This window comes from Ranitomeya imitator, chromosome 3 (genome assembly GCF_032444005.1).
Source record: "Ranitomeya imitator isolate aRanImi1 chromosome 3, aRanImi1.pri, whole genome shotgun sequence".
Taxonomy (NCBI): Eukaryota; Metazoa; Chordata; class Amphibia; order Anura; family Dendrobatidae; genus Ranitomeya; species Ranitomeya imitator.
Genome location: NC_091284.1, coordinates 837,700,574 through 837,726,530, shown reverse-complemented (window position 1 = coordinate 837,726,530; position 25,957 = coordinate 837,700,574). Strand labels below are relative to the sequence as shown.

General features: G+C 47.0%; 1 protein-coding gene across 1 annotated transcript in view; it reads left to right on the top strand.

Annotated features, from left to right (window-relative positions):
* The window catches only part of LOC138671404 (ecto-ADP-ribosyltransferase 5-like), a 179,388-nt gene that overhangs the window by 68,304 nt on the left and 85,127 nt on the right, over positions 1-25,957 (top strand). Inside the window, exon 3 of the mRNA XM_069759547.1 lies at positions 23,506-24,202. Within this exon, the coding sequence (XP_069615648.1) occupies positions 23,506-24,202 (697 nt within the window). The remainder of the gene's footprint in view (positions 1-23,505; positions 24,203-25,957) is intronic.

Genomic DNA, 25,957 nt, shown 5'->3' with positions numbered 1-25,957 from the left:
TACAGCTGGCTTGGCTGTCATTGAGGAAAGCACTGGCGGGTGCAGTTGGTTCGGCTGTCATTGAAGAAAGAACTGGTGGGTGCAGCTGGCTTGGCTGCCATTGAGGAAAGCACTGGCGGGCGCAGCAGGCTCGGCTGTCATTGAAGAAAGAACTGGCGGGTACAGCTGGCTTGGCTGTCATTGAAGAAAGAACTGGCGGGTGCAGCTGGCTTGGCTGCCATTGAGGAAAGCATTGGCGGGTGCAGTTGGTTCGGCTGTCATTGAAAAAGAACTGGCGGGTGCAGCTGGCTCGGCTGTCAGTGAAGAAAGAACTGGCGGGTGCAGCTGGCTCGGCTGTCAGTGAAGAAAGAACTGGCGGGTGCAGCAGGCTTGGCTGTCATTGAGGAAAGCATTGGTGGGTGCAGTTGGTTCGGCTGTCATTGAAGAAAGAACTGGTGGGTGCAGCTGGCTTGGCTGCCATTGAGGAAAGCACTGGCGGGCGCAGTAGGCTCGGCTGTCATTGAAGAAAGAACTGGCGGGTACAGCTGGCTTGGCTGCCGTTGAGGAAAGCACTGGCGGGCGCAGCAGGTTCGGCTGTCATTGAGGAAAGCACTGGCGGGTGCAGCTGGCTCGGCTGTCATTGAAGAAAGCACTGGCGGGTACAGCTGGCTCGGCTGTCATTGAAGAAAGCACTGGCGGGTGCAGCTGGCTCGGCTGCCATTGAGGAAAGCACTGGCGGGTGCAGCTGGCAAGGATACAAGTACTGGGACCTGAGAACTGACAAACATGTTAGGAACAAACTCACAACATTGCACAGGCACCTCCATTTTGGAGGAGGCGCTTTAAATAGTAAGTGACCCCCAGGTATTGGCTGGGGACAATTTAGAGGAACACGCACGGCCCCTTTATGAAAGAGGAAGTGTGCGCGTCCAACCAACAACCGCCATAGTGTTATTAAAACCATTTGTGAATCAAGAACGTGATCCATTTATGAAAGTTGACACAAGAATCATATGGGACACTAATTACTGCACTCCCCTTTCAAGGTACCCACCATTACAGAACATAGAAGTCATCACAAAGATGGTGAAGAGAGCCGAATCTCTCCGCATCATCACTAATGAAAGAAAAAGTACATATTTGCTTCCATCCTTTATTGTTTAAATATTACCCTCTACCCGAGGTGCACAATGATCCGAAACGCACCCATTCCCACCGGTAGACTTCTCATCTCTGGTGTTTCCTCACTTTCCTGTCGTTTGTCCCATTATTTTTCTTAGAAAAAATATGTCTATGCTCTGAAATCCCACTTCAGCGCTTCAACACATAATCTGGAAAGACACTATATGTGACGGCACTTTATTTAAATATACCCCATGTGAAAATCTGAGGTTGTGGGTTGTAATAATCCTCTAGGCAGGTTAACTATGCAACCATTTTTATTCCTTACACCCATGGTCTTACAGTAATTACAGGTATACAAGTAGATGGCCACAATCAGGGCCGCCATCAGGGCATTACAGCCGTGACTGGCGTAAGGGGCCCGGTGAGCAGAGGGGGCCCGCATCGGGCCCCCTCTTACCTGCTCACCGGGCCCCTACCGGCAGCCGCAGGCTGAACCGGGCCCTTAGCGGCGGCCGGCGCTGCAGCTGTACGCTATTGACATGCGGGCCCGCGCCCGCACGTCAATAGTTAACAGCCGCCAGCCGCAGCGTGCAGGTCGCCGGCGTCTGACGTCATTGTCAGTCGCCGGCGAGTGCACAGTGCAGCTGCGTGGAGAGAGGAGCGCGGCAGGTAAGTAGAACTTTTTTTTTTTTCTATTAAGAGCGGAGAGCGGCGATCGGGGAATGGGGGGGTTGGGGCAGAAGGCTGGACACAGAGGGGGCAGAAGGCAGCTGGACACAGGGGGGCAGAAGGCCGCTGGACACAGAGGGGGCAGAAGGCCGCTGGACACAGAGGGGGCAGAAGGCAGCTGGACACAGGGGGGCAGAAGGCAGCTGGACACAGAGGGGGCAGAAGGCCGCTGGACACAGGGGGGCAGAAGGCCGCTGGACACAGAGGGGGCAGAAGGCCGCTGGACACAGAGGGGGCAGAAGGCCGCTGGACACAGAGGGGGCAGAAGGCCGCTGGACACAGAGGGGGCAGAAGGCCGCTGGACACAGAGGGGGCAGAAGGCCGTTGGACACAGGGGGGCAGAAGGCCGCTGGACACAGAGGGGGCAGAAGGCAGCTGGACACAGGGGGGCAGAAGGCCGCTGGACACAGAGGGGGCAGAAGGCAGCTGGACACAGGGGGGCAGAAGGCCGCTGGACACAGAGGGGGCAGAAGGCAGCTGGACACAGAGGGGGCAGAAGGCAGCTGGACACAGGGGGGCAGAAGGCCGCTGGACACAGAGGGGGCAGAAGGCAGCTGGACACAGGGGGGCAGAAGGCCGCTGGACACAGAGGGGGCAGAAGGCAGCTGGACACAGGGGGGCAGAAGGCAGCTGGACACAGAGGGGGCAGAAGGCAGCTGGACACAGGGGGGCAGAAGGCAGCTGGACACAGAGGGGGCAGAAGGCCGCTGGACACAGGGGGGCAGAAGGCAGCTGGACACAGGGGGGCAGAAGGCCGCTGGACACAGAGGGGGCAGAAGGCAGCTGGACACAGGGGGGCAGAAGGCAGCTGGACACAGAGGGGGCAGAAGGCAGCTGGACACAGGGGGGCAGAAGGCAGCTGGACACAGAGGGGCAGAAGGCAGCTGGACACAGAGGGGCAGAAGGCAGCTGGACACAGGGGGGCAGAAGGCAGCTGGACACAGAGGGGGCAGAAGGCAGCTGGACACAGAGGGGGCAGAAGGCAGCTGGACACAGAGCGGGCAGAAGGCAGCTGGACACAGAGGGGGCAGAAGGCAGCTGGACACAGAGGGGGCAGAAGGCAGCTGGACACAGAGGGGGCAGAAGGCCGCTGGACACGGGGGCAGTAAAGCTGGACACGGGGGGGGGGGGGGGGGGGCAGAAGGCCGCTGGACACAGAAGGGCAGTAAAGCTGGACACGGGGGGCAGAAGGCAGCTGGACACAGAGGGGGCAGAAGGCCGCTGGACACAGGGGGGCAGAAGGCAGCTGGACACAGGGGGGCAGAAGGCCGCTGGACACAGAGGGGGCAGAAGGCCGCTGGACACAGGGGGGGCAGAAGGCCGCTGGACACAGGGGGGCAGAAGGCAGCTGGACACAGGGGGGCAGAAGGCCGCTGGACACAGAGGGGGCAGAAGGCCGCTGGACACAGGGGGGCAGAAGGCAGCTGGACACAGGGGGGCAGAAGGCAGCTGGACACAGAGGGGGCAGAAGGCAGCTGGACACGGGGGCAGAAGGCAGCTGGACACAGGGGGGCAGTAAAGCTGGACACAGAGGGGGCAGAAGGCAGCTGGACACAGAGGGGGCAGAAGGCAGCTGGACACAGAGGGGGCAGAAGGCAGCTGGACACAGGGGGGCAGAAGGCAGCTGGACACAGAGGGGGCAGAAGGCAGCTGGACACAGGGGGGCAGAAGGCAGCTGGACACAGATGGGGCAGAAGGCAGCTGGACACAGAGGGGGCAGAAGGCAGCTGGACACAGGGGGGCAGAAGGCAGCTGGACACAGAGGGCGCAGAAGGCAGCTGGACACAGAGGGGGCAGAAGGCAGCTGGACACAGAGCGGGCAGAAGGCAGCTGGACACAGAGGGGGCAGAAGGCAGCTGGACACAGAGGGGGCAGAAGGCAGCTGGACACAGAGGGGGCAGAAGGCCGCTGGACACGGGGGCAGTAAAGCTGGACACGGGGGGGGGGGCAGAAGGCCGCTGGACACAGAAGGGCAGTAAAGCTGGACACGGGGGGCAGAAGGCTGGACACGGGGGGCAGAAGGCTGGACACAGGGGGGCAGTAAAGCTGGACACAGAGGGGGCAGTAAAGCTGGACACAGGGGGCAGTAAATCTGGACACAGGGGGGCAGTAAATCTGGACACAGAGGGGGCAGTAAATCTGGACACAGAGGGGGCAGTAAATCTGGACACAGAGGGGGCAGTAAATCTGGACACAGAGGGGGCAGTAAATCTGGACACAGAGGGGGCAGTAAATCTGGACACAGAGGGGGCAGTAAATCTGGACACAGAGGGGGCAGTAAATCTGGACACAGAGGGGGCAGTAAATCTGGACACAGAGGGGGCAGTAAATCTGGACACAGAGGGGGCAGTAAATCTGGACACAGAGGGGGCAGTAAATCTGGACACAGAGGGGGCAGTAAATCTGGACACAGAGGGGGCAGTAAATCTGGACACAGAGGGGGCAGTAAAGCTGGACACGGGGGGGGCAGAAAGCTGGACACGGGGGGGGGCAGAAAGCTGGACACGGGGCAGAGTGCTGGACAGAGATGGGGCAGAGTGCTGGACAGAGATGGGGCAGAGTGCTGGACAGAGATGGGGCAGAGTGCTGGACAGAGATGGGGCAGAGTGCTGGACAGAGATGGGGCAGAGTGCTGGACAGAGATGGGGCAGAGTGCTGGGCAGAGTGCTGGACAGAGATGGGGCAGAGTGCTGGACAGAGATGGGGCAGAGTGCTGGACAGAGATGGGGCAGAGTGCTGGACAGAGATGGGGCAGAGTGCTGGACAGAGATGGGGCAGAGTGCTGGACAGAGATGGGGCAGAGTGCTGGACAGAGATGGGGCAGAGTGCTGGACAGAGATGGTGCAGGATTGGAAACAGATGGGGCAGGATGGATACGATGGAGACAGATGGGGCAGGATGGGGAGATCATATGGGGTAGAATGGATACTCATAAGGGCAGGATGAGAGAACATATGGCTGGAGCCTGAAATGAGACACACGGTGGCCAGGATGGCGAATATTACCATAGGGGCTAATTAAGGGATATTATTATTGCAGTGATGTATTTATTTTATGTTTTGAGTATACTGTTTTAAATGGGGGGGCGGTCCTGTTACTGTGTAGAGTGATACTATGTTGCCTTCTTCATGTGGTGTAATGTAGAAGTTGGGAAAATAAAGTAATGTGTTCTACAAGCGGAACTCGAGATAACTGTTTTATTTCCTGCAGAGACGAGTCCTGGCTGGATAAAGTGATGGCGGTCTGTGCTGGATGAAAGATGAAGGACTTCACCTAGAGACGTCACTGGTGAGTCAGTGTTACCTATACACTTACACTATACACTGTATACTATATACAGAGGTCCTGTGTACAATGTCACCAGTGATCACTGTATTATCTATACATTATATACAGAGCTCCTGTGTGTAATGTCACCAGTGATCACTGTATTACCTGTACACAGACACTGCTTACTAATTACAGATCTCCTGTGCATAATGGCACTGATGGTGATAGTATTGTGGGGTTTTTTTGTATTACTGATCAGTATTGTAGTATTCAGTCATTGTTGGTAATATGTGGTCTGGTCATGATGTGGAGGTAATATGTGGTCTGGTCATGGTGTAGCGGTATTTGTTCCTTGTATTTTATATTATTCGATCACTGTGGTGGTAATATGTCATCTGGTCATAGTGTTGTGGTATTTGTTCCTTGTATGTAGTATTATAGGTCATTTTAAAAATTGAAAAATAAATAAAAATATACCTAAATTGTATTGCATATTTTAACAAATATTTAGTAGGTTACAGTAGAGTAGGGCCCGGCCAAAAGTGTCTACCTTGTTGTGGTGGCGGCTTAAAAAATCTTTTGGCCAAAACAAAAGCTGCCGGCTATATGTGTGATCTGGTGATGGGAACTGTCAATGTGTGATAGGTGAGAAGTGGAGATTTTCCAAGAGAGAGTGGTGGGACTGTGGACAGTTCGTGGGGTGGAGCCTGGAGGCGGGGCTGGGGTGGAGCCTGGGCGGAGTTTCAAGGGGGCCCCGAAAATTTTGCCAGTATGGGGCCCCGAAATTTCTAGTGGCAGCCCTGGCCACAATGCAATACCCCCCAGTCCACAAAATCCAACCCACGGTCGGTGGTTTCACTTCCCCTGTACAAAGTGATACCCACTGTCTCCCTATTTTGGTTGGCCCACAGGTTTTGTATCTCCCTCCAGTATAGTCTGTACTCACAGTCCATGATCCTCCAGACGACGAATACCATGACCATAGCACATGTATCCAGCTCCAGCCAGCAACAACCCCTCTATGTCTTTGTCAGTGTCATAAATACCCCATTTTGATACAGGAAAGATATATATCTTGGTACCGTGTCAGCCAGTGGATAGAAAAATATTTAGAATTGAGAGTCCTCAGTGGTTGATACCTTTTAATGGCTAACTGAACGGATGGTAACAAATCGCAGCTTTCAAGACTACACAGGTCTCTTCATCGGGCAAAGACTAAAAGAAATTCTGAAGAATCACATATTTATACACAACACTGCACAGAAATAATGTCATAGATAAGACAGATGACGTGAAGCAGAATTACCATTATGTGAGTGATAAACAGTTATGTCCATAAATATTGGAACAGTTCATAGATAAGGAGTGTGAATGTTTTATTGTCCTCTGATTGGGGTCTGGCTCTATGTTATGATGAACCCACATGGTCTGAGGAGCAAATTCCTTAGTTGATGTAAAAAGACATAAAACCATGCGACACATTAATTCCTGCACTGAGTGTCAAAGATCATCATCAGTTTATATTCCCAGACTCTTCTGTCTCTCTGAGATTTGAAGTTACCTTTTAATACAGGAAAGATATATATCTTGGTACCGTGTTAGCCAGCAGATAGAAAAATATTTAGAATTGAGAGTCCTCAGTGGTTGATACCTTTTAAAGGCGAACTGAAAAGATGGGAATAAATTGCAGCTTTCGAAGTAATTTAGTTAATTAACCAAATTACAAGAACCACCAGAATATCAAGGAATCACCTGCTACATTACAAAGCTAAAGAAGAAAATAACCGGGTTCCTCTAGTGGTCACCTACAATCCAAATCTGGAGGTGCTGAGGGGAGCTGCACGGAAATTACAACCTTTACTACAAAAGATGCCCGATTACAATCCATTTTTCCAGACCCCCCACTACTGTGTTTTAGGCAGCCCCCAAATCTAAGAAGCATCATTGTCAGAAGTTCCCTGTCCTCTCCAACAGCTGCAGGAACCTTTCCTTGCAGCCAGAAAAAATGTAAAACCTGTCCATTTATAATGACCACGGACAAGATAAAGATCCCCAATTCACATCAGGACTACAAGATCCCAGGTACCTTCAGCTGCGTCACTTCTAATGTGGTGTACCTAATTATATGTACTAAATGTCCAACTGGGGGTCTGTATGTGGGGGAGACAGGGCAGAAACTGAGAACAAGGATGAACTCTCATCGCCACACAATAAGAGAAAAAAGAATGGATCTATCTGTGGCAAATGGCAATACATTTTTGTCTCCCCAATCATAACATTATGGACATGAAATTACTAGTATTAAAAGGTAACTTCAAATCTCAGAGAGACAGAAGAGTCTGGGAATATAAACTGATGACGACCTTTGACAGTCTCAGTGCAGGAATGAATGTGTCGCATGGATTTATGTCTTTTTACATCAAATAAGGAATTTGCTCCTCATACCTTATGGGGGCATCATAACATAGAACCAGACCCCAATCAGAGGACAATAAAACATTCACACTCCTTATCTATGAACTGTTCCAATATTTATGGACATAACTGTTTATCACTCACATAATGGTAATTCTGCTTCATGTCACCCGTCTTATCTATGACATTATTTCTGTGCTTTGTTGTGCATAAATATGTGATTTTTCAGATGTATTAGTCTAAGCCTGATGAAGAGACCTGTGTAGTCTTGAAAGCTGCAATTTGTTACCATCTTTTCAGTTAGCTATTAAAAGGTATCAACCACTGAGGACTCTCAATTCTAAATATTTTTCAAAATACCCCAATCTGACCGGCCCAAAATTGAGCCCCGTCTTTGGTAAACACCTCCCTTAAAGCTAACTGAGCATTGGTAGAGCTATTTTCCTGTGGCTATTTTCCTGAGGACATATAAATATGAATGTTACAGAATAATTATGAAACAGACGGGCAATGATAAAGCTGTGGGGCAACACTTAAAGCAGAATCTGTTATGAAAGGTAATTCAGTACCACAATGGACATAGAGGTCAGCGCACATACAGTGACCTGGCAATAACCCAAAAAACAAGAACAAGCTCTGAGACGTGGGAACTCTGTTGACCGCAATCCCTAATCTTCTCCAACCACACTAGAGGCAGCCGTGGATTGCGCCTAACGCTCCCTATGCAACTCGGCACGGCCTGAGAAACTAGCTAGCCTGAAGATAGAAAATAAGCCTACCTTGCCTCAGAGAAATACCCCAAAGGAAAAGGCAACCCCCACATATAATGACTGTGAGTTAAGATGAAACGACAAATGTAGAGATGAAATAGATTTAGCAAAGTGAGGCCCAACTTTCTGAACAGAGCGAGGATAGGAAAGGTAACTTTGCGGTCAACACAAAACCCTACAAAAACCACGCAAAGGGGGCAAAAAGACCCTCCGTACCGAACTAACGGCACGGAGGTACACCCTCTGCGTCTCAGAGCTTCCAGCAAGCAGTAAAAAACAAATTGACAAGCTGGACAGAAAAAAACAGCAAACAAATAGCAAAGAGTAACTTAGCTATGCAGAGCAGCAGGCCACAGGAACGATCCAGGAGGAAACAGGTCCAATACTAGGACATTGACTGGAGGCCAGGATCAAAGCACTAGGTGGAGTTAAATAGAGCAGCACCTAACGACTTCACCACATCACCTGAGGAAGGAAACTCAGAAGCCGCAGTACCACTTTCCTCCACCAACGGAAGCTCACAGAGAGAACCAGCCGAAGTACCACTTGTGACCACAGGAGGGAGCTCTGCCACAGAATTCACAACAAGAATCACTAGATGGAGTAAGGGACAGGTATGTTGTATAGGGCAGTGAATAGAATGTCAGGCTAAACCGCTGAGGGAAACAACCGATAGTGCAGCATCTACAGTATCACAAATGGCCTTTGGTGTAAAAGTAATTGACATGTAATTTCTTAGTTACCGCAGAGTATAATAACTTATGGACAAAGCATACTGAATGCATGCACAAACTTATCAGGGCAAGGTAGCCACAGTGGTACACCAGCTCAGCCCAAACATTCACAAAGTCTGCTTACCCATAATCAAAGCGCTCAAGTGTCGCACCCAAGCCCCAACGCGCGCTTCACTCTTGCTTCTTTGGGGGAAAAGGGGCAGTGTGTTCACAGCACACAATAAGGGTCTAGATGCTACTGAACACTGATAATACCATGCCACAGCTACAATGATCTATTGATTTTATATTTACACATAGTGCTTTTTCATTTGACTGCCGGATTTATAAGAAGACTTGGCATAGCGTCATGGGAACGACATTTGACTCAATCTTTGCTTCGTCCCAAAATATATATTTTTTTACAATTGTTATATTGATGATGTAATATTTATTTGGGCAGGCAAACTGAGGAGATTTTGGCTTTTATTAATAATCTTAATACCAATGATTGGGGCATTGGCTTCTCAGGGTAACTCTCAAATATCAGTATAAACTACTCAGATCTGGTCTTGTTTACTGAGGGTGAAAACCAAAACCCATTTCACGAGAGTGGACAATAACAGTTATTTAGAGGTCAGGAATATTTACTCTGAATGACGGGCAGCACTCTGCCAATAGGGGCGAGTACGCTTTAACCTGGCTTATCTCTCAGTACCCCAAGTCCTGTAATTTGTCAGGTTCCATATTCTGGAATTATATACTAACTCAATAAAAATTATTAATACTCCCCTGATGAGTCCACCCACACCGGTTGACAAAAACGCCAGACACAAGGAAGGGTAGGACCGCACTTGGGTGCTATCCTTGTTAGAACGGGAAACTTGCACGGGGCTTTGATGGCTCATGTGAGACATTTTAAGGGTGACACCATTCCATTTTATTTATGTGCACTGGTTATTTGAGCACTTTATGTATCACGTTATTGATTGTGGTTGGTATGCATTTTATTTGGTGTATATTAAAAGTTATGTTTTAATTGGTGTTACATGTTGCGGAACCACTCAGCACCCAGAATATGTTGTGCAGTTATATGTATGTATAATAGGTTCCATGTGAGATGCATGTCCCTAATGCATCAGCCCACAGGCTGCGCCCCTGGGCAGAGGGGACACGATATTCCCATTTTGTCCACCCCCCACCTTTGTAATTCCCACAGTAAATATCGGCAGGCTCCGGCCACCTGCGGCTATTGTAATGTATGTCTGGCCTGCCGCTTTTCTATTGGCCTGCCCTCTGTATCTGTGTGATATATTCTGTGTCCTGTCAGTAAAGTGTTGTCAGACTGGAAATACGTGGAGAAGCAGTGATCTTTTATATGCGCCCATGTAACCAAACAATTCCAGCCAGCGTCCTTCATTCAGACTCCAGCCAAAGCAGAGTGGACCTCCTGAAACACGGGGTGGTACTGAAAGAGGTACCCCAGCTTGGTAGACCCCGTTACAATTGGTAATATCCATCCTTGCTGTTACTAGACATCAGGAATGCAGTCCTCCTCCTCTTCCTTTTCCTCCTCCTCTTCCTTTTCCTCTTCCTCCTGCTCCTTCTTCTCCCCCTCCTTTTCCTCCTCTTCCTCTTCCTCCTGCTCCTTCTTCTCCCCCTGCTTTTCCTTCTCCTCCTTCTCCTCCTCCTCCTGCTCCTTCTCCACCTCTTCCTCCTTCTCCTCCTCCCTCTTATCCTCTTCCTCCACCTCTTCTTCCTCCTCCCTGTTCATTCCTTGTTTTTAAACATTGAACATTGTTACGCGAACATTTAGTTATTTTTTATGATTTTTTATCTTTTATTCAGGGAATTTTTCTAAAAATTAGTTTTTTGGGGCGCTTTTTGCTGCATATAAACCCTGCCGCATCTCCGTTTGATATGTTTCTGTTTACATTAAAAAAAAATAGAACTTTGAGGCTGGAAACGCGTTGTGTTCTAAATCTGAACATTTTCTATTCATTTAACCCCTTCCCAATTTTGCTTTTGCACTTTGTTTTTTTTTTTTTACTCCCCTTTTTCCAACTTTTTTATTTTTCTGTTTGCATGTATCATTTAAGGCTTTTTTTTCCGGGATGTGTTGTACATTTACATGATACAAGTGCAGTGAAGTTGCGAAAAAAAAATACAATTGTGACATTGTTTTTTGGGAATTGTTTCTAAGGCATACAATGTGTAGTAAAATTGACCTGGTAAATGGCGATACCAAACATTTCCAGTTTTTTAAAAATATTTTAGGGGTGAAAAAAACTAATTTGGAAATAAAATTTTCTGATTTTGACATCATTTTCCGACACCTGTAATATTTAAATTTCTCAGTTGATAGAGCGGTGTGAAGACTTATTTATTGCGGAGTGAGACGCCATTTTTTTTGATTGGCTGTTTCGGAGTAGCTATGACATATTGATCGTTTTGTACAGTATTTTTTTGCGTTGTTGCGGAGATTTAAAAAAAACACAATTTTAGAGGTTTCTTTTCTGTTTATGAAGTTTAACAATTGGGTTAATTATTTTTATATTTTCATAGATCGGACTTTTCTGGATGCCGCGATATCAAATATGTGTTCTTTTATTATATTTCCTTTTAATGGGGAATTAGGAGGGTGATTAAAACAGTTTATTTTTGTTTTCATATATTTTTTTAAACTTGTTTCTTACTTTTTACTGTATTAGTCCTTGGGGAACCTTAGCGATCGTCTGATCACGATATACAGCAGCACCAAAGTACCGCTGCATACAGTAAAAATCACACTCTCCTTATTTTTGTGCCACCATCATCCAAAATCTGGATTGATTCGCGTCTCTAACGTCCCGCCTTCGTCAGTCTTCGGTCCTCATTGTAGAACATATCTGTTATCTTTCCTTGTTGGCTGAGTGTGGGAACTTTGGGGGAAAGGACCCAGACATTGGCTGCACTCATCCCACCTGGCTTCATGAGTATTTAACCTTTGGGTGGTCTGCAGAAAAGTCAAATTCTTGTGGTTGTGTATATTATTACCGGAGAGCCAGCGCCTTCCAGTAGATGTTGTCATTCTTCAAGCGTCATCTTAATGGCCTGTGCTTCACAATCTCCAATAGTATAGTTTCGCTCAGTCGGCAACAACAGCTTAAAGAAAAAAAAACACAAGAGTCAGACTTCCCAAAGAAGTTCTTTGCAGAACTGGCACAGCACTGATAGAAAAGGCATCAACTCCAGGAGATACTGTTTGTTAGGGTCGGGGTGGAGCAACACTGGAGTTCTCATGTAGGCTTCTTTCATGTGTTGGAAGGCCGACACGACCAACTCAGATCCAATTCTGGAATTAGCCCCCTTGTTGGTTAAGGCGGAGATGGGTGCCATGAGGGACAAAAAGTGGGAATTATTTGTCTGTAGAAGTTGGCGAAACCCATGGACTGCTATATGGTATTCACATCTTGGGGTCGAGGCCAGGAGAAAACGACAGAAACCATCTCAGGATCCATTTTGAGACCATGGCTGTAAACAATGTTACCAAGGAAAGGCAGGGACTGGGAGGGTTTTTCAAAGACATATTTGAACAACTTGGCAAACAATTTGTTCTCTCGTAGACGCTGAAGAACCTGATGGACGTGTCTTCTGTGGGTTTGTAGATCCGGAGATAAAATCAGGAGGTCATTGAAATACACGACCACAGAAACATAGAGGCGGTCCCGGGAAGCTGTCGTTAACAAATTCCTGAAACACGGCGGGCACATTAACCAGACCAAAGGGCATTACAAGATACTTGTAGCCACCGTCACGAGTATTAAAGGCCGTCTGTTATTCATCGCCCTTGTGGAGTCTAATTACATTTATAAGCCCCTCGCAGTTCCAATTTTGTGAAAATCTTTGCCCCATGGATTCTGTGAAATAGTTCAGAGATCAAATGAAGGAGATCAATCCTAATGGCCAGGTGTATAAAAGGTATCCAGAGAAGATGGTGGATCTCTACCTGCCAATACGACTGGACAGACCTTGCCAGAAGGTTGCCACCACTGCTTCTTCTTTTCAAGCCAACAATGCAGCCAGAGTATTGAAGCATAAAGCATACTGTGTCATGGTGTCCGTGCCTTATCTCAGAGTCAAATGGGATGAGACAGCTGAGGAGGTATGGTCTGGTAGTTTGAACACCTCTTGGAACATCTCTGGGAATTTTTCTAAATCGTGGGTCTCAGAACCTCCATACTTCCAAATGGAATTTGACTAAGCCCGGACAGGACAAGTCTGGACAGGAGACAGATCATAAATGCAGTCTTGGTTTGGTCCTATGGAAAAATCTGAACTTGGAGAGTGAAGTGGATTTGGTACTAATTAATAAAGCCACGACTATCCTTAGGGTCTCGGACGTAGCGAGACAGGAGTGGAAGCTGGAGCTTAGCTGCTCCACCAGGCACTGGAGCCATAGGTGGATCACCTAGAGATGATGGCAATCCTGAGGAAGGATGGTCTGTCATGTCTGAAGCGGGGGCAAGGTGGAAACAAAGGCGGACAAAACCTGCAGCTGAGTTGCCATCACATTAATTGCCTGTATTTGCTGGTCTTGACGCTCATATTGAGAACGGCCCTCTTGAAACAGGAGGTCTTGTACATGAGACTTGGGTTCTCTGAGTCCCAATTTGTCAGTGGAGTCCATTGCATAAACTCACAGTGACGATGGTGGGTGGGAACCCACTGCACCACTGTCCGGGCTTACCCTGGAGATGCATAACTAAGTGGCTACCTGGTCTTCACTAGAGCCTCTTATGCTGTGGATAGGCTTCGCTGTTAAGGTACCTTCACACATAATGATATCGTTAACGATATCGTTGCTTTTTGTGACGTAGCAACGATATTGTTAAGGAAATCGTTATGTGTGACAGCGACCAACGATCAGGCCCCTGCTGGGAGATCGTTGGTCGCTGAGGAAAGTCCAGAACTTTATTTCGTCGCTGGACACCCTGCAGACATCGCTGAATCGGCATGTGTGACACCGATCCAGCACTACATGCTTACCTACCACTGTTTGTCCCCGGCGCTGTGCTTCTCTGCACTCCTCCTGCAGTGGCTGTGAGCGTCGGTCAGCCGGAAAGCACAGCGGTGACGTCACCGCTCTGCTTTCCGGCCGCTGTGCTCACAGCCACTGCAGGAGGAGTGCAGAGAAGCAGAGCGCCGGGGACAGACAGCGGTAGGTAAGTATGTAGTGTTTGTTTTTTTTACTCTTACGCTGGTAACCAGGGTAAACATCGGGTTACTAAGCGCGGCCCTGCGCTTAGTAACCCGATGTTTACCCTGGTTACCCGGGGACTTCGGGATCGTTGGTTGCTGGAGAGCTGTCTGTGTGACAGCTCTCCAGCGACCAAACAGCGACGCTGCAGCGATCGACATCGTTGTCGGTATCGCTGCAGCATCGCTGAGTGTGAAGGTACCTTTAGGGTAGCCACCAGGTGCTACTCCAGGGCCATCCCCAGACCTGCAGAAGCTGATTAAAGAGCAAGAGGCACAGATGCAAAGCACAGAGGAAATAAACAGAGACATGGTCAAGAAGACCAAGGTGGTGGCAGACAGCTCAGGATCCGAATATGTAGCTGAGGTCAGAAGCGAAGAGTTCAGACAAAACGAGTACACAAACCGGTCAGTAAAAGGAACATACCAAAACAGGTAACTAGAAACGGTCTGGAACTAGGAACCTAAGTTCAGGCAAGGAGTGGAGGGAGGAGCTGACTAATATATCACCTGATGACAGAGGATAGGCCAGGGAAAGAAAACTCCGCAACACAGCGGGTTAAATTCCTGCAGTCTGGCCATGCCTTCCAATAGGCCCTATAGGCAGGTGGAGACAGCAAGAAAATGCAAACCTGCTGGAAATGCTGCAAGAGGCAGCTCAGCTAAATGGCCTGATATGGGGAGGAGCAGAGCGGTGCACGCAGTGAGTAGGATGGTGGCCATTAAAAGTGCAAGTCACCAGTGTGACACGTTATGCCTACATTACTACAACACACTGAGGTCAGCCATCATTACAGGTTTTCCATATCTTTATTGCAATAGCCAATGAGGCGGCGCTGAGGAGTAGAGCTGGAGTGACAGAGGCTTCAGATCTATAGTAACTCTTCATTTGCATATCAATTCAAACACTGATTTCTCAGTAATGGAGGAATTGACTGGACATGTGAAGGTGTTGCTGGACTTGTCTTTGAAAGGGCTGCATGTGCATATAAATAGTTTGGGGGTGAAATCCTCCGACAGATTCCCCGTAAGTTAGCTGTGAGCCATGTGACTGATAGTTATTACTTCTGCTGGTATACCGATGTCTCCAGGTAAAACACCTGCCAAGTGCCTCGATGTCATAAGTACAAACGTGAAAAGTCCGGCGCTTCTCCATATCCAGCTGATAACAGAACAGCGGATAAACGAATAATCAAATCATTTCCTGGATTCCATCGTCTTGGCTGATTGCAGTTACAGGATATAAAAGCGCTGGATCTCTAATGAAGCGCAGTCTCTACCGGCCCCGTACTTGTAAATTTCCACAGCAAATTGTTGGCCGCGGGATGTTTATATATTCAGCATATACGGTATATGTATATTTCTATACGCTATACACCTGCGCTCTGGACACATTGTATGGAGATTGTTCCCCTATAGAGATGAGAGAATTATAAACTCAGAATTTCGTAGGGAACATTAGTTATTCAATGCTAATTGCATGTTCCTTTCAGGCTCCAGAGACAAAGTTTAATGAAGTGTTGTCACGTTACTGAGGCCACGCGTTTCTGTCCCGAACAGGGGCCTTCATATATAGGTCACACATAAGGTAGAACGATCAGACAGGGAATGTGAAAATTCATCTAGGCCAACACAGAAAGTCTACAATCATGAAAACTGATCGTACAAAGGAGGAAAAGTGTAAAGAATTATGTGTGTGGTAACAAAATAAAGCTCCCCACCATCCGCCGGCCTTATTTGTACCTTCTCATTTATATTTTAGCTACTTTTCATGACATATTTTTATTACACTTGGTCATTATGCTATTACTATAATGTGAACCTACGTCTATTATCGTGCCTCCACCGGTATATCAGAGCACTGGTGCCGGCTCTAGTCGGAGCAGGATCGGAGCGTGTTCTCTCCGCACCACTACTGTCGCCTCTCCTCCCCATTTCTCTATCACCCCTTACTAATCTTCTGAGGTATCTTTTGTATTCTCTACTTTTCCTATTATTCTCTTCTCACAGTCACTCTTTTCTTTCTCGTCTGCTCTCCGTTCCCTCCGTTTCTGTCTCTGCACCTTCTCGGCTCTCATTTGTTTGCACAGTGGCTTCTCTTCTCTGACTCATGTTGGCTTTCCTGTGAGCGTCCTCATCACCATGGCCACAAATCTATGTGTAGACACAGTCTAGTTTCCTCTCCTCTAATCTGTACTCACTTATTAACAGTCTAGTTTTCGCAGGGCTGCCACCAGGGAATTCAGGGCTCCATACCGGCAACATTTTCGGGCCCCCTTGAGACTCTGCCCAGACTCCACCTCAGCTCCACCGCTTCCTTCCCTTGAACTTTCCACAGTCCCACCGCCAACTCTTTGAAAAACTCCACTTCTGTACCACGTCCTCATCAATCACACATTACAAAGGAACACCAGTTCACTTACATAGCCAGCAGCTGTTGTTTTGGCTAAAAGAATTTTTAAGCTGCCACCACGACAACGTACTCTCTTGGCAGCACCCTACTCTACTCTTATCTATTAAACATTTCTTAAAATATCCAATACTCTTTTTAGGTATATTTTTTATTTATTTTTCCTTAAGGGAATGTGTCACATACATATTTTTCAAATGACCAAAAATACCACATACAAGGAACAAATATCGTCACACAATGCCCAGACCACATATTACTACTTCATAGTGACCAAATAATACCACATACAAGGGACAAATACCATCACACCATGGCCAGACCACATATTACCACCACATATCGACCGAATAATACCATATGCCAGGAAAAAATATCATTACACCATGACCATATTATCATCACATAGTGACTGAATGCTCAAATACTGATCATTAATATATATATATTATACACTGACATACATATATATAAACATTATTACTAAAAACTCTTTAAATGCACTTTTGCTTTTTTACTTAGTTACATCAGGGTTTTCGTTTACTTTTTTCTCTTGTAGGTTTTAATGTTTTGTGGCCAATGTGAGCATGCGTTTAACCTCTGCATGTGTACCAACTCAAGCTAAGCTCAATTTTTTATTTTTTATTTCTCTGTATTGTTGCATTCTGTGCAAGCCGGTGTGTCGCCTCCCTGTTTACAAAAATCAAAGCATTGATCGAAAAAGAATGGAGAAAACCTGAGAAAATGGGTACTTTGCTATCTTCATCCAAAAGGAGATAACATTTTGAGGAGAAAGACTCCGAATCCTGGGAACAAAACCCTAAAATTGACGGTGCGGTGACCAAATCTTTGAAAAAATCGTTCCTTCCATTGGAAGATTCGGGCGTTCTAAAAGACCCGCTTGATACATAACAGATGTTTTTTTGAGACACATCTTAGAAGCTTCGGCTGGGGGCCTGAAACCAGCACTAGCGGGGACATGTACGGCTCGTGCTCTCATGGTCTGGCTACAGCAGATAGAAGATCAGCTAAGGGATAAAGTACCTAGAAACGATATCCTTGCGAACATATCCTTAGTGCAAGGAGCAGCATATTTTTTGGCAGATTCCTCTGCGGATTCTGCAAGATTAACAGCTAGAGCAGCGGGCTTGTCCAACGAGGCAAGGAGAGCCCTGTGGCTTAAAGGTTGTCCGGGGGATTTACCGTCTAAACATAAACTGTGCTCCATCCCATGCCACGGTCAATTCCTTTTTGGCAAAAAGGTAGAAGAAATCTTGGAACATGCAGGAGATAAAAAGAAAGCCTTTCCTAGTTTCCCTAGAGATCCCAAAAAACCTTTCTTTCGGAGGAGAAGATTTAACAGAGGTCGCCCCCCAGGAGATAGGAGAAATTGGGACTTTAGAGATAAAAGGGGGTCGGGCTCCATGTTCAAAGGGCCCTCTATATCAGCAAAAAAATCCCACCAATGACATTACATCAGAGGTTGGAGGAAGGCTCTCCCTCTTCTTCCCGGACTGGATAAACATCTCCCCCAGCACCTGGGTTTTAAATATTATCAAAGACGGTCTAAAGATAAAATTCATCCGTCCACCCAGGCAAAAATTTGTAATAACTCCCCGAAGGAAGTCCCAGCAGGAGCAATCTGCTCTGGAGACAGAAGTCTTGGGACTTGTTCACAAAAATGTTTTGCAGGAAGTCCTGACTCGGGAAGAAGGAAGGGGGTCCTGGAGAACCATAGTCAATCTAAGGAAGCTCAATCAATCAGTAGAAAACTACTCCTTCATGATGGAGTCTATCAACACGACCACAAAACTTCTGGTCCCTCACTGCTTCATGGCAGTAATAGACTTAAAAGATGCATATTATCATATCCCAATACATCAGGAATATCGGAAATACTTGAGCGTAGCACTCTACTTACAAAACCAAATAATACATTACCAATATACAGCCCTTCCATTCGGCCTATCTACAGCTCCCAGGGTCTTCACCAAGGTGATGGCAGAGGTAATGTCGTACCTCCGATCCCGGGTTGTAGTGGTTGTCCCATACCTGGGCGACTTCCTTGTGGTAGGGAGGACAGAGACCCTTTGCTCCCATCAAGTAACAGTTGTAACGTCATCTCTAATAGAGCTGGGATGGATAATAAATACCCCCAAATCAAGATTAGTACCAGTAAAAGTGCAGTCCTTCCAAGGATTAATACTGGACTCTGAGCATCAGCTCTGCCTCCTTCCGGAGAACAAAGTGGCCAAAATAATGAACCTGACCAGTACAGCAATACATCAGCCAGCGATGACCCTAAGAAAAGCAATGTCCCTACTAGGCTCATTATCGTCATGCATTCTGGCTATAGGATGGGCACAATTTCACCTGAGACAACTGCAGTGGGAAGTTCTGTCAGCTCAGAAACTGTTAAGAGGGCATTTAAAAGGAAATCTATGTCTTTCTCATTGCGTAAGAGATTCCCTATTTTGGTGGACTGTGAAGGAACATCTCACAATGATGGTCCAGTGGCAGAAACTGGTCGAAGACATCATCACGACCGACGCAGGCGGTATAGGTTGGGGGGCTCTCACCTGAGGTCTCATTCAGTACAAGGAACCTGGTCCTTGCGAGAAAGGAATTATGGTTAAAACGAAAAAGAACTATGGGCAGTGGAAAAGGCCTTGAAACACTTTCTCCCCCCCCCCCCTTGCTCCAGGGCCGCCATACTCGAATCATGACGGACAATCGAGCAGTGGTGGCTTATATCAATCACCAAGGGGGGACGAGGTCCCGGGGCCTCATGGAGGTGTCAGATATACTTTTCCTGTTGGCAGAACAACACCTGTCGTCCCTCACGGCACTACACATAAGGGGCGTAGAAAACACAGAGTCGCAGAGGCCTGAGGCAGGGGGAATGGTCCTTAAACCCCCAGGTGTTCCAACAAATAGTACAAGCCTGGGATACACCAGAAATAGACTTATTTGCCACCTCACACAACAAAAAAGTTAAAAAAATTCTGCTCCCTAAACCCAAGAGAGCATCCTTTTGTGGTAGATGCCCTGTCTGGTCTACACATTCCCCCGATAGTGATGATTCCAACAGTAGTCCGGAAGATCAGAGAGTATTGAGAGAAAATAATACTCATAGCTCCATTCTGGCCAAGGAGGCCATGGTTCTCCCTTCTAAGGCAGATGTTATTAACAGACCCATGGATTCTGCCAGAAGTTCTGGACTTGTTAACCCAAGGACCAGTGACTCACTCTCAGGTGAAGGGCTTCCATCTGGCAGCCTGGAATTTGAGAGGGCATTACTGAGTCGCCAGGGATTCTCACCAGGGTGAGTCTCCACCCTATTGAAAAGCAGGAAGCCTATAACATCTAGAATCTATGGTAGGACATGGAAGAAGTTTCTTGACTTCCTGGGTGAACCGTTGGGGGATGTAGCTCCAGTGTGACCCATCCTAGAGTTTTTGTAGACAGGGTTGCAACTCAGGTTAGCGACGAGCACCCTTAAGGTTCAAGTTTCAGCCTTGGGGGCCCTATATAACTGCAACCTAGCATCTAATAGGTGGGTTTCGCGATTCATAAAATCCCGTGGTAGGTCTAGGCCGGTCATTATTCCAAAAATCCCTCCTTGGGATCTAAATTTAGTCTTAGAAGCCTTAACCAAAGACCCTTTTGAGCCTTTGCAGGAGTTGTCACCTAAATTACTCACCCTTAAAACAGTTCTACTGGTAGCCTTAACATCGGCCCGTAGGGTAGGTGATTTACAGGCCCTGTCTATATGCCCTCCTTATACTCAGGTTTTCGAAGACAATATAATTCTAAGATCAGATCCGGCGTATCTCCCCAAGGTGGTCCTAAAATTCCATAGGAGTCAGGAGATTACTTTACCATTGTTTTGTAATAATCCTAGAAATCCTGGGGAACAAAAGTTCCATATATTAGATGTAAGAAGATCTATGTTACAATACATGACTAGTCAGTGGAGGAAAGACCAAACCCTATTTGTAGCCTTTCAGGGTTGTAGAAAAGGGTGCGGGGTAGCTAAAAGTACCATTGCTAGATGGATCAGGGAGGCCATTAGTCTGTCCTATTCTGCGAGTGGCACTCCGGTTCCTGAAGGCATCAAGACTCATTCCACCAGATCCGTGGCTACCTCCTGGGCAGAAAAGGCTGAGGTATCGATTGATCAAATTTGCAAGGCCGCTACCTGGTCCTCACCCTCAACTTTTTTCAAATACTACCGGCTAGATCTTTCTTCCTCTGCTGACCTAACCTTTGGTAGAAGGGTACTGCAAGTGGTGGTCCCTCCCTAAGGTTTCATTCTACAAAAGTATCTCAGGTGTGCCGTCATGGGGGAAGGGAAAACACCAAGGTTACTTACCGGTAGCCAGTTTTTCCAGAACCCATGACGGCACGCATGTATTCCACCCCTTTATCACCCTTTCGGTGTGCACTATAGTTTTGGGTGTTTTTCAGTTCATATGATGTGGTGATGGATTTGCCATGTGTACAAACCAGGGGGGCCTGTCATGCTCTGAAAACCAACTGAAGCGATGGAGAGGTACCGCCCTTTTATTTTCAGTAGGGTTTCCTGTCCTGATTGGGCGGATCCCCTTAGCCGTGCCATCATGGGTTCCAGAAAAACTGGCTACCGGTAAGTAACCTTGGTGTTTTCTTATCTTTCAGGTTACATCGGGGCTTATCTACAGCATTACGGAATGCTGTAGATAAGCCCCTGATGGCGGTGGCCGAAGGTTATAGGTGACAGATTCCCTTTAACAAAGTTTGGAATTTTTTTCAACACTTAGATAAAAAAGAACCTATACATGTGGCATGTCAGTTTTAGCACTTAGTTAACATAGTAAGAAAGCAAAACAAAAAACAACTGTGGGATTGCACTTTTTTTTGCAATTTCTCCGCACTCCTTATACACCGAGGGGAATGGGGTCAGATGTTATACACCGATGGGAACGGGGCTGGATGTTATACACTGATGGGAACAGGACCGGATGTTATACACCGATGGGAACAGGGCTGGATGTTATACACCAAGTGGAGTGGGGTTGGATGTTATACACTGATAGGAACGGGGCCGGATATTATATACCAAGGGGAACAGGCCGGATGTTATACACCGACGGGAATGGGGTCAGATGTTATACACTGATGGGAACGGGGCTGGATGTTATACACCAAGGGGAACAGGGCTGGATGTTATACACCGATGGGAACAGGGCCGGATGTTATACACCGATGGGAACAGGGCCGGATGTTATACACCGACGGGAATGGGGTCAGATGTTATACACCGATGGGAACAGGGCTGGATGTTATACACTGATGGGAACGGGGCTGGATGTTATACACCAAGGGGAACAGGGCCGGATGTTATACACCGATGGGAACAGGGCCGGATGTTATACACCGATGGGAACAGGGCCGGATGTTATACACCGATGGGAACAGGGCTGGATGTTATACATTGATGGAAATGGGGCCGGATGTTATACACCAAGAGGAATGGGGCTGGATGTTATACACTGCTGAGAACGGGGCTGGATGTTATACACTGCTGAGAACGGGACCAGATGTTATACACCAAGTGGAGTAGGGCTGGATGTTATACACCGATGGGAACAGGGCTGGATGTTATACACTGATGGGAACGGGGTCAGATGTTATACACCAAGGGGAACAGGGCCGGATGTTATACACCGATGGGAACAGGGCTGGATGTTATACACCAGTGGGAATGAGGACTTATGTTGTACACTGATGGGAATGGGGCTGGATGTTATATACTGATGGGAATGGGGCTGGATGTTATACACCAGTGGGAATGAGGATTTATGTTGTACACTGATGGAAATGGGGCTGGATATTATATACTGATGGGAATGGGGTTGGATGTTATATACTGATGGGAATGGGGCTGGATGTTATATACTGATGGAAATGGGGCTGGATATTATATACTGATGGGAATGGGGTTGGATGTTATATACTGATGGGAATGGGGCTGGATGTTATATACTGATGGGAATGGGGTTGGATGTTATATACTGATGGGAATGGGGCTGGATGTTATACACTTAAAAGAGCTTGCAAATCTCTTCCTTCATGACTTATTCTCTTAGTTTATTTGCTTTACATACTTACGTTGTGCCATCTTGCTTCGCAATGATTTACAGTGATTTAGTGGAACTTGAACCCAGGACCCCAGCACTGCAAGGCATCAATGCAAACCACTGAGCCACCATATAGTGCTAACCACTGAGCCACCGTATAGTGCTAACCACTGAGCCACCATATAGTGCTAACCACTGAGCCACCGTATAGTGCTAACCACTGAGCCACCGTATAGTGCTAACCACTGAGCCACCGTATAGTGCTAACCACTGAGCCACCGTATAGTGCTAACCACTGCGCCACCGTATAGTGCTAACCACTGAGCCACCGTATAGTGCTAACCACTGAGCCACCGTATAGTGCTAACCACTGAGCCACCGTATAGTGCTAACCACTGAGCCACCGTATAGTGCTAACCACTGAGCCACCGTATAGTGCTAACCACTGAGCCACCGTATAGTGCTAACCACTGCGCCACCGTATAGTGCTAACCACTGAGCCACCGTATAGTGCTAACCACTGAGCCACCGTATAGTGCTAACCACTGAGCCACCGTATAGTGCTAACCACTGAGCCACCGTATAGTGCTAACCACTGAGCCACCGTATAGTGCTAACCACTGAGCCACCATGCTAGTTCCACTAGAAATTATAACTGAGAAGTTCACATCCTGGGGCCAAAATAATATCCGTGTAAACGCTCTGATGAAGTATTTCATTCTGTTTTTACCCAGGTCTACAGTGGAACCTTTAAAATAACGTATAATCCCGACATATTTGACGATCAGTACATCGGCTGCTCTGGGAAGCTGGAGGACCTCATGCCCAAGGTGCTTCAGAAGGAAAAGGCTAATAAGCAGTTTAAAGATGCCTGGATCAATGCAACCGAGCAATGGGAAGATATAAAAGATTATCTTACCCTTCCGGAAGGGTTTGAGGATGAGCACGGGATAGCTCTTCTGACATTCACCAATAAGTATCCTGAAGGAAACCCCATATACCAGCAGCTGAATGGAAACCTCACCATAGCGGGAGCCTCCCGGAAAGATTATATGGAGAAGTTCCACTTCAAAGCCCTTCACTTCTATCTAACAAGAGCTTTACAGATACTAAAACCCAACTGTGAGGAAACCTACACAACCTACAGAGGAAGTCCTCACTCCCACGACATAAAGCCGCTATTCAAGTTTGGTAGATTTACCTCAACCTCTATGGACCGCGTGGCGGCACAGATCTTCGGCACAGAATCGCTCTTCAAGATAACGACTTGCTTCGGTGCAAAGATTAAAGACTTCTCATTTTTTCCTTTAGAAGAAGAAGTTCTGATTCCTCCAACTGAAAAGTTTCTATTTGTCATAAAAGAGAATTCGTGGTTTGTTCTGAAAAGTACCGGAGAGATGTGCAGCTACTTCAACTGCGCCTATCTAAAAGGTAAATGTCCGTTCATCTGTTCAAGGTAAAATCCAACAAATCAAAAGGAGTGAATGTTTTGAAATTAGAATTCACCAGCTTGATTCACCAAAAATTAAAAATTCCCCAAGGTCCAGTTAGCCTGAAAAGATGTTTATAACATTATTCTCTTTTCCTTAACTTCTATAATGCCATGCTGTTACACACTAACGATGCAGTTTCTTCTGTGTTTTATGGTTTTCTTTCCATATCTTTATGGCTTTTCTGTGACCTGTGACGTCCTCTCACTGTTCAGATTCACCTCAAAATGGCTGCTGCATTTCCTGCCAAGTTCTAATAGTGGCTTCTCATTGGTTGTGATGTGTGAATGTGATAGCTGATACAATCTTCTGCAACGTGTAAAATGGTGGAGGACACTTTGGGTCATTTTCACGAGGTGTTTGAGATCCGAGTTCATCGAATTTTGAAAAATTTGACACAAACTGGATTCTCATCGAGTCGATTTGCTCGTTTCTACCAATAAGGTCTTGAGATCTGATAAAACAACTATTTTCTGTGTTGTGGATAGCGATACGTTTTTTTGATGGGAACATTCTCTTAAGTGGTTGCATCGGAAACATCTTTCAGATGAAATTATAAATGGTCGGAAAAAAGGATGAATGTCCATAAAGTGAGTGCTGTGTAAATATGGGCTCGCCATCTAAATGCACACAGACCTTCGAACAGGAAAGAACATCCCCTTCTCCAGCACAACAGCAAGTATCAGTCTGCAGCTTTATCCTGGTATCAGTGCTGTTCTAGTGTGTTATTTAGTCCAGTGATTTCTCCAGCATCGATATAATCTAATGAAAGCAACTGAGCACACCAGCTCCTGTCCAACCCTGGGTTTCACCTGTAAGCTTCTTCTTAAGTTCAAACTTCAGGCACAAAGAAGGAGCCCAGCGAAACCCAAAGTTAGTCAAGAGATAGCAAGCCGCATAATTATTTGTGATGCTTGTCACTACACATGGACGAGCTGCAAACTTGCGTAGTCAAGTGGTCCAGAGTCAGATACCGAGACGGCTCGTTATATATAAAGGGGTAAGACAAAAGGTATAGTCAGGTCACAGTCCAGAGTCAGAATTCCAAAGTCAGAGTGCGTCAAGATCAAAGGGGTAATACAAAGGGGTAGTCAACAGGCAAATCCAGGTACCGTCAACTAAAGGTCAGAATTTCAGAAGTCGGAGCACAAGGCACGTTGGAAAAGTCAACTGTTAGGGTGTGTGCCCATGATCAGGAGATAGCAGCGCTTTGGACGCCACGTATTTTTGTTAAATACAAAACACTGCGTTCAATCACGCAGTTAAATCCGCATGTGTTCATTGAACAATGCAGATTTAATTCATCCAATACATTCTATTGTGTTAATTGCGTTGCTTCGCCTCATAAACCCGCACTGTGAGTGACTTTGCGCAGCGTCAAATAGAAGCACAGAGGGCATGTGATTTCTATAGATCCCATCCACTGTTCTTGTATTGTAGAATGCAGTGTTTTAGATGAACACCTGGGACAGATCTGGGACAGTCAGCTTAGAGAGAGCTGTCACACAGACAGCTCTCCAGCGACCAACGATGCCGAAGTCCCCTGGTAACCAGGGTAAACATCGGGTTACTAAGCGCAGGGCCGCGCTTAGTAACCCGATGTTTACCCTGGTTACCAGCGTAAACGTAAAAAAAAAAAAAAAACACTACATACTTACATTCCGGCGTCTGTCCTCTCCGGCGCTCTGCTTCTCTG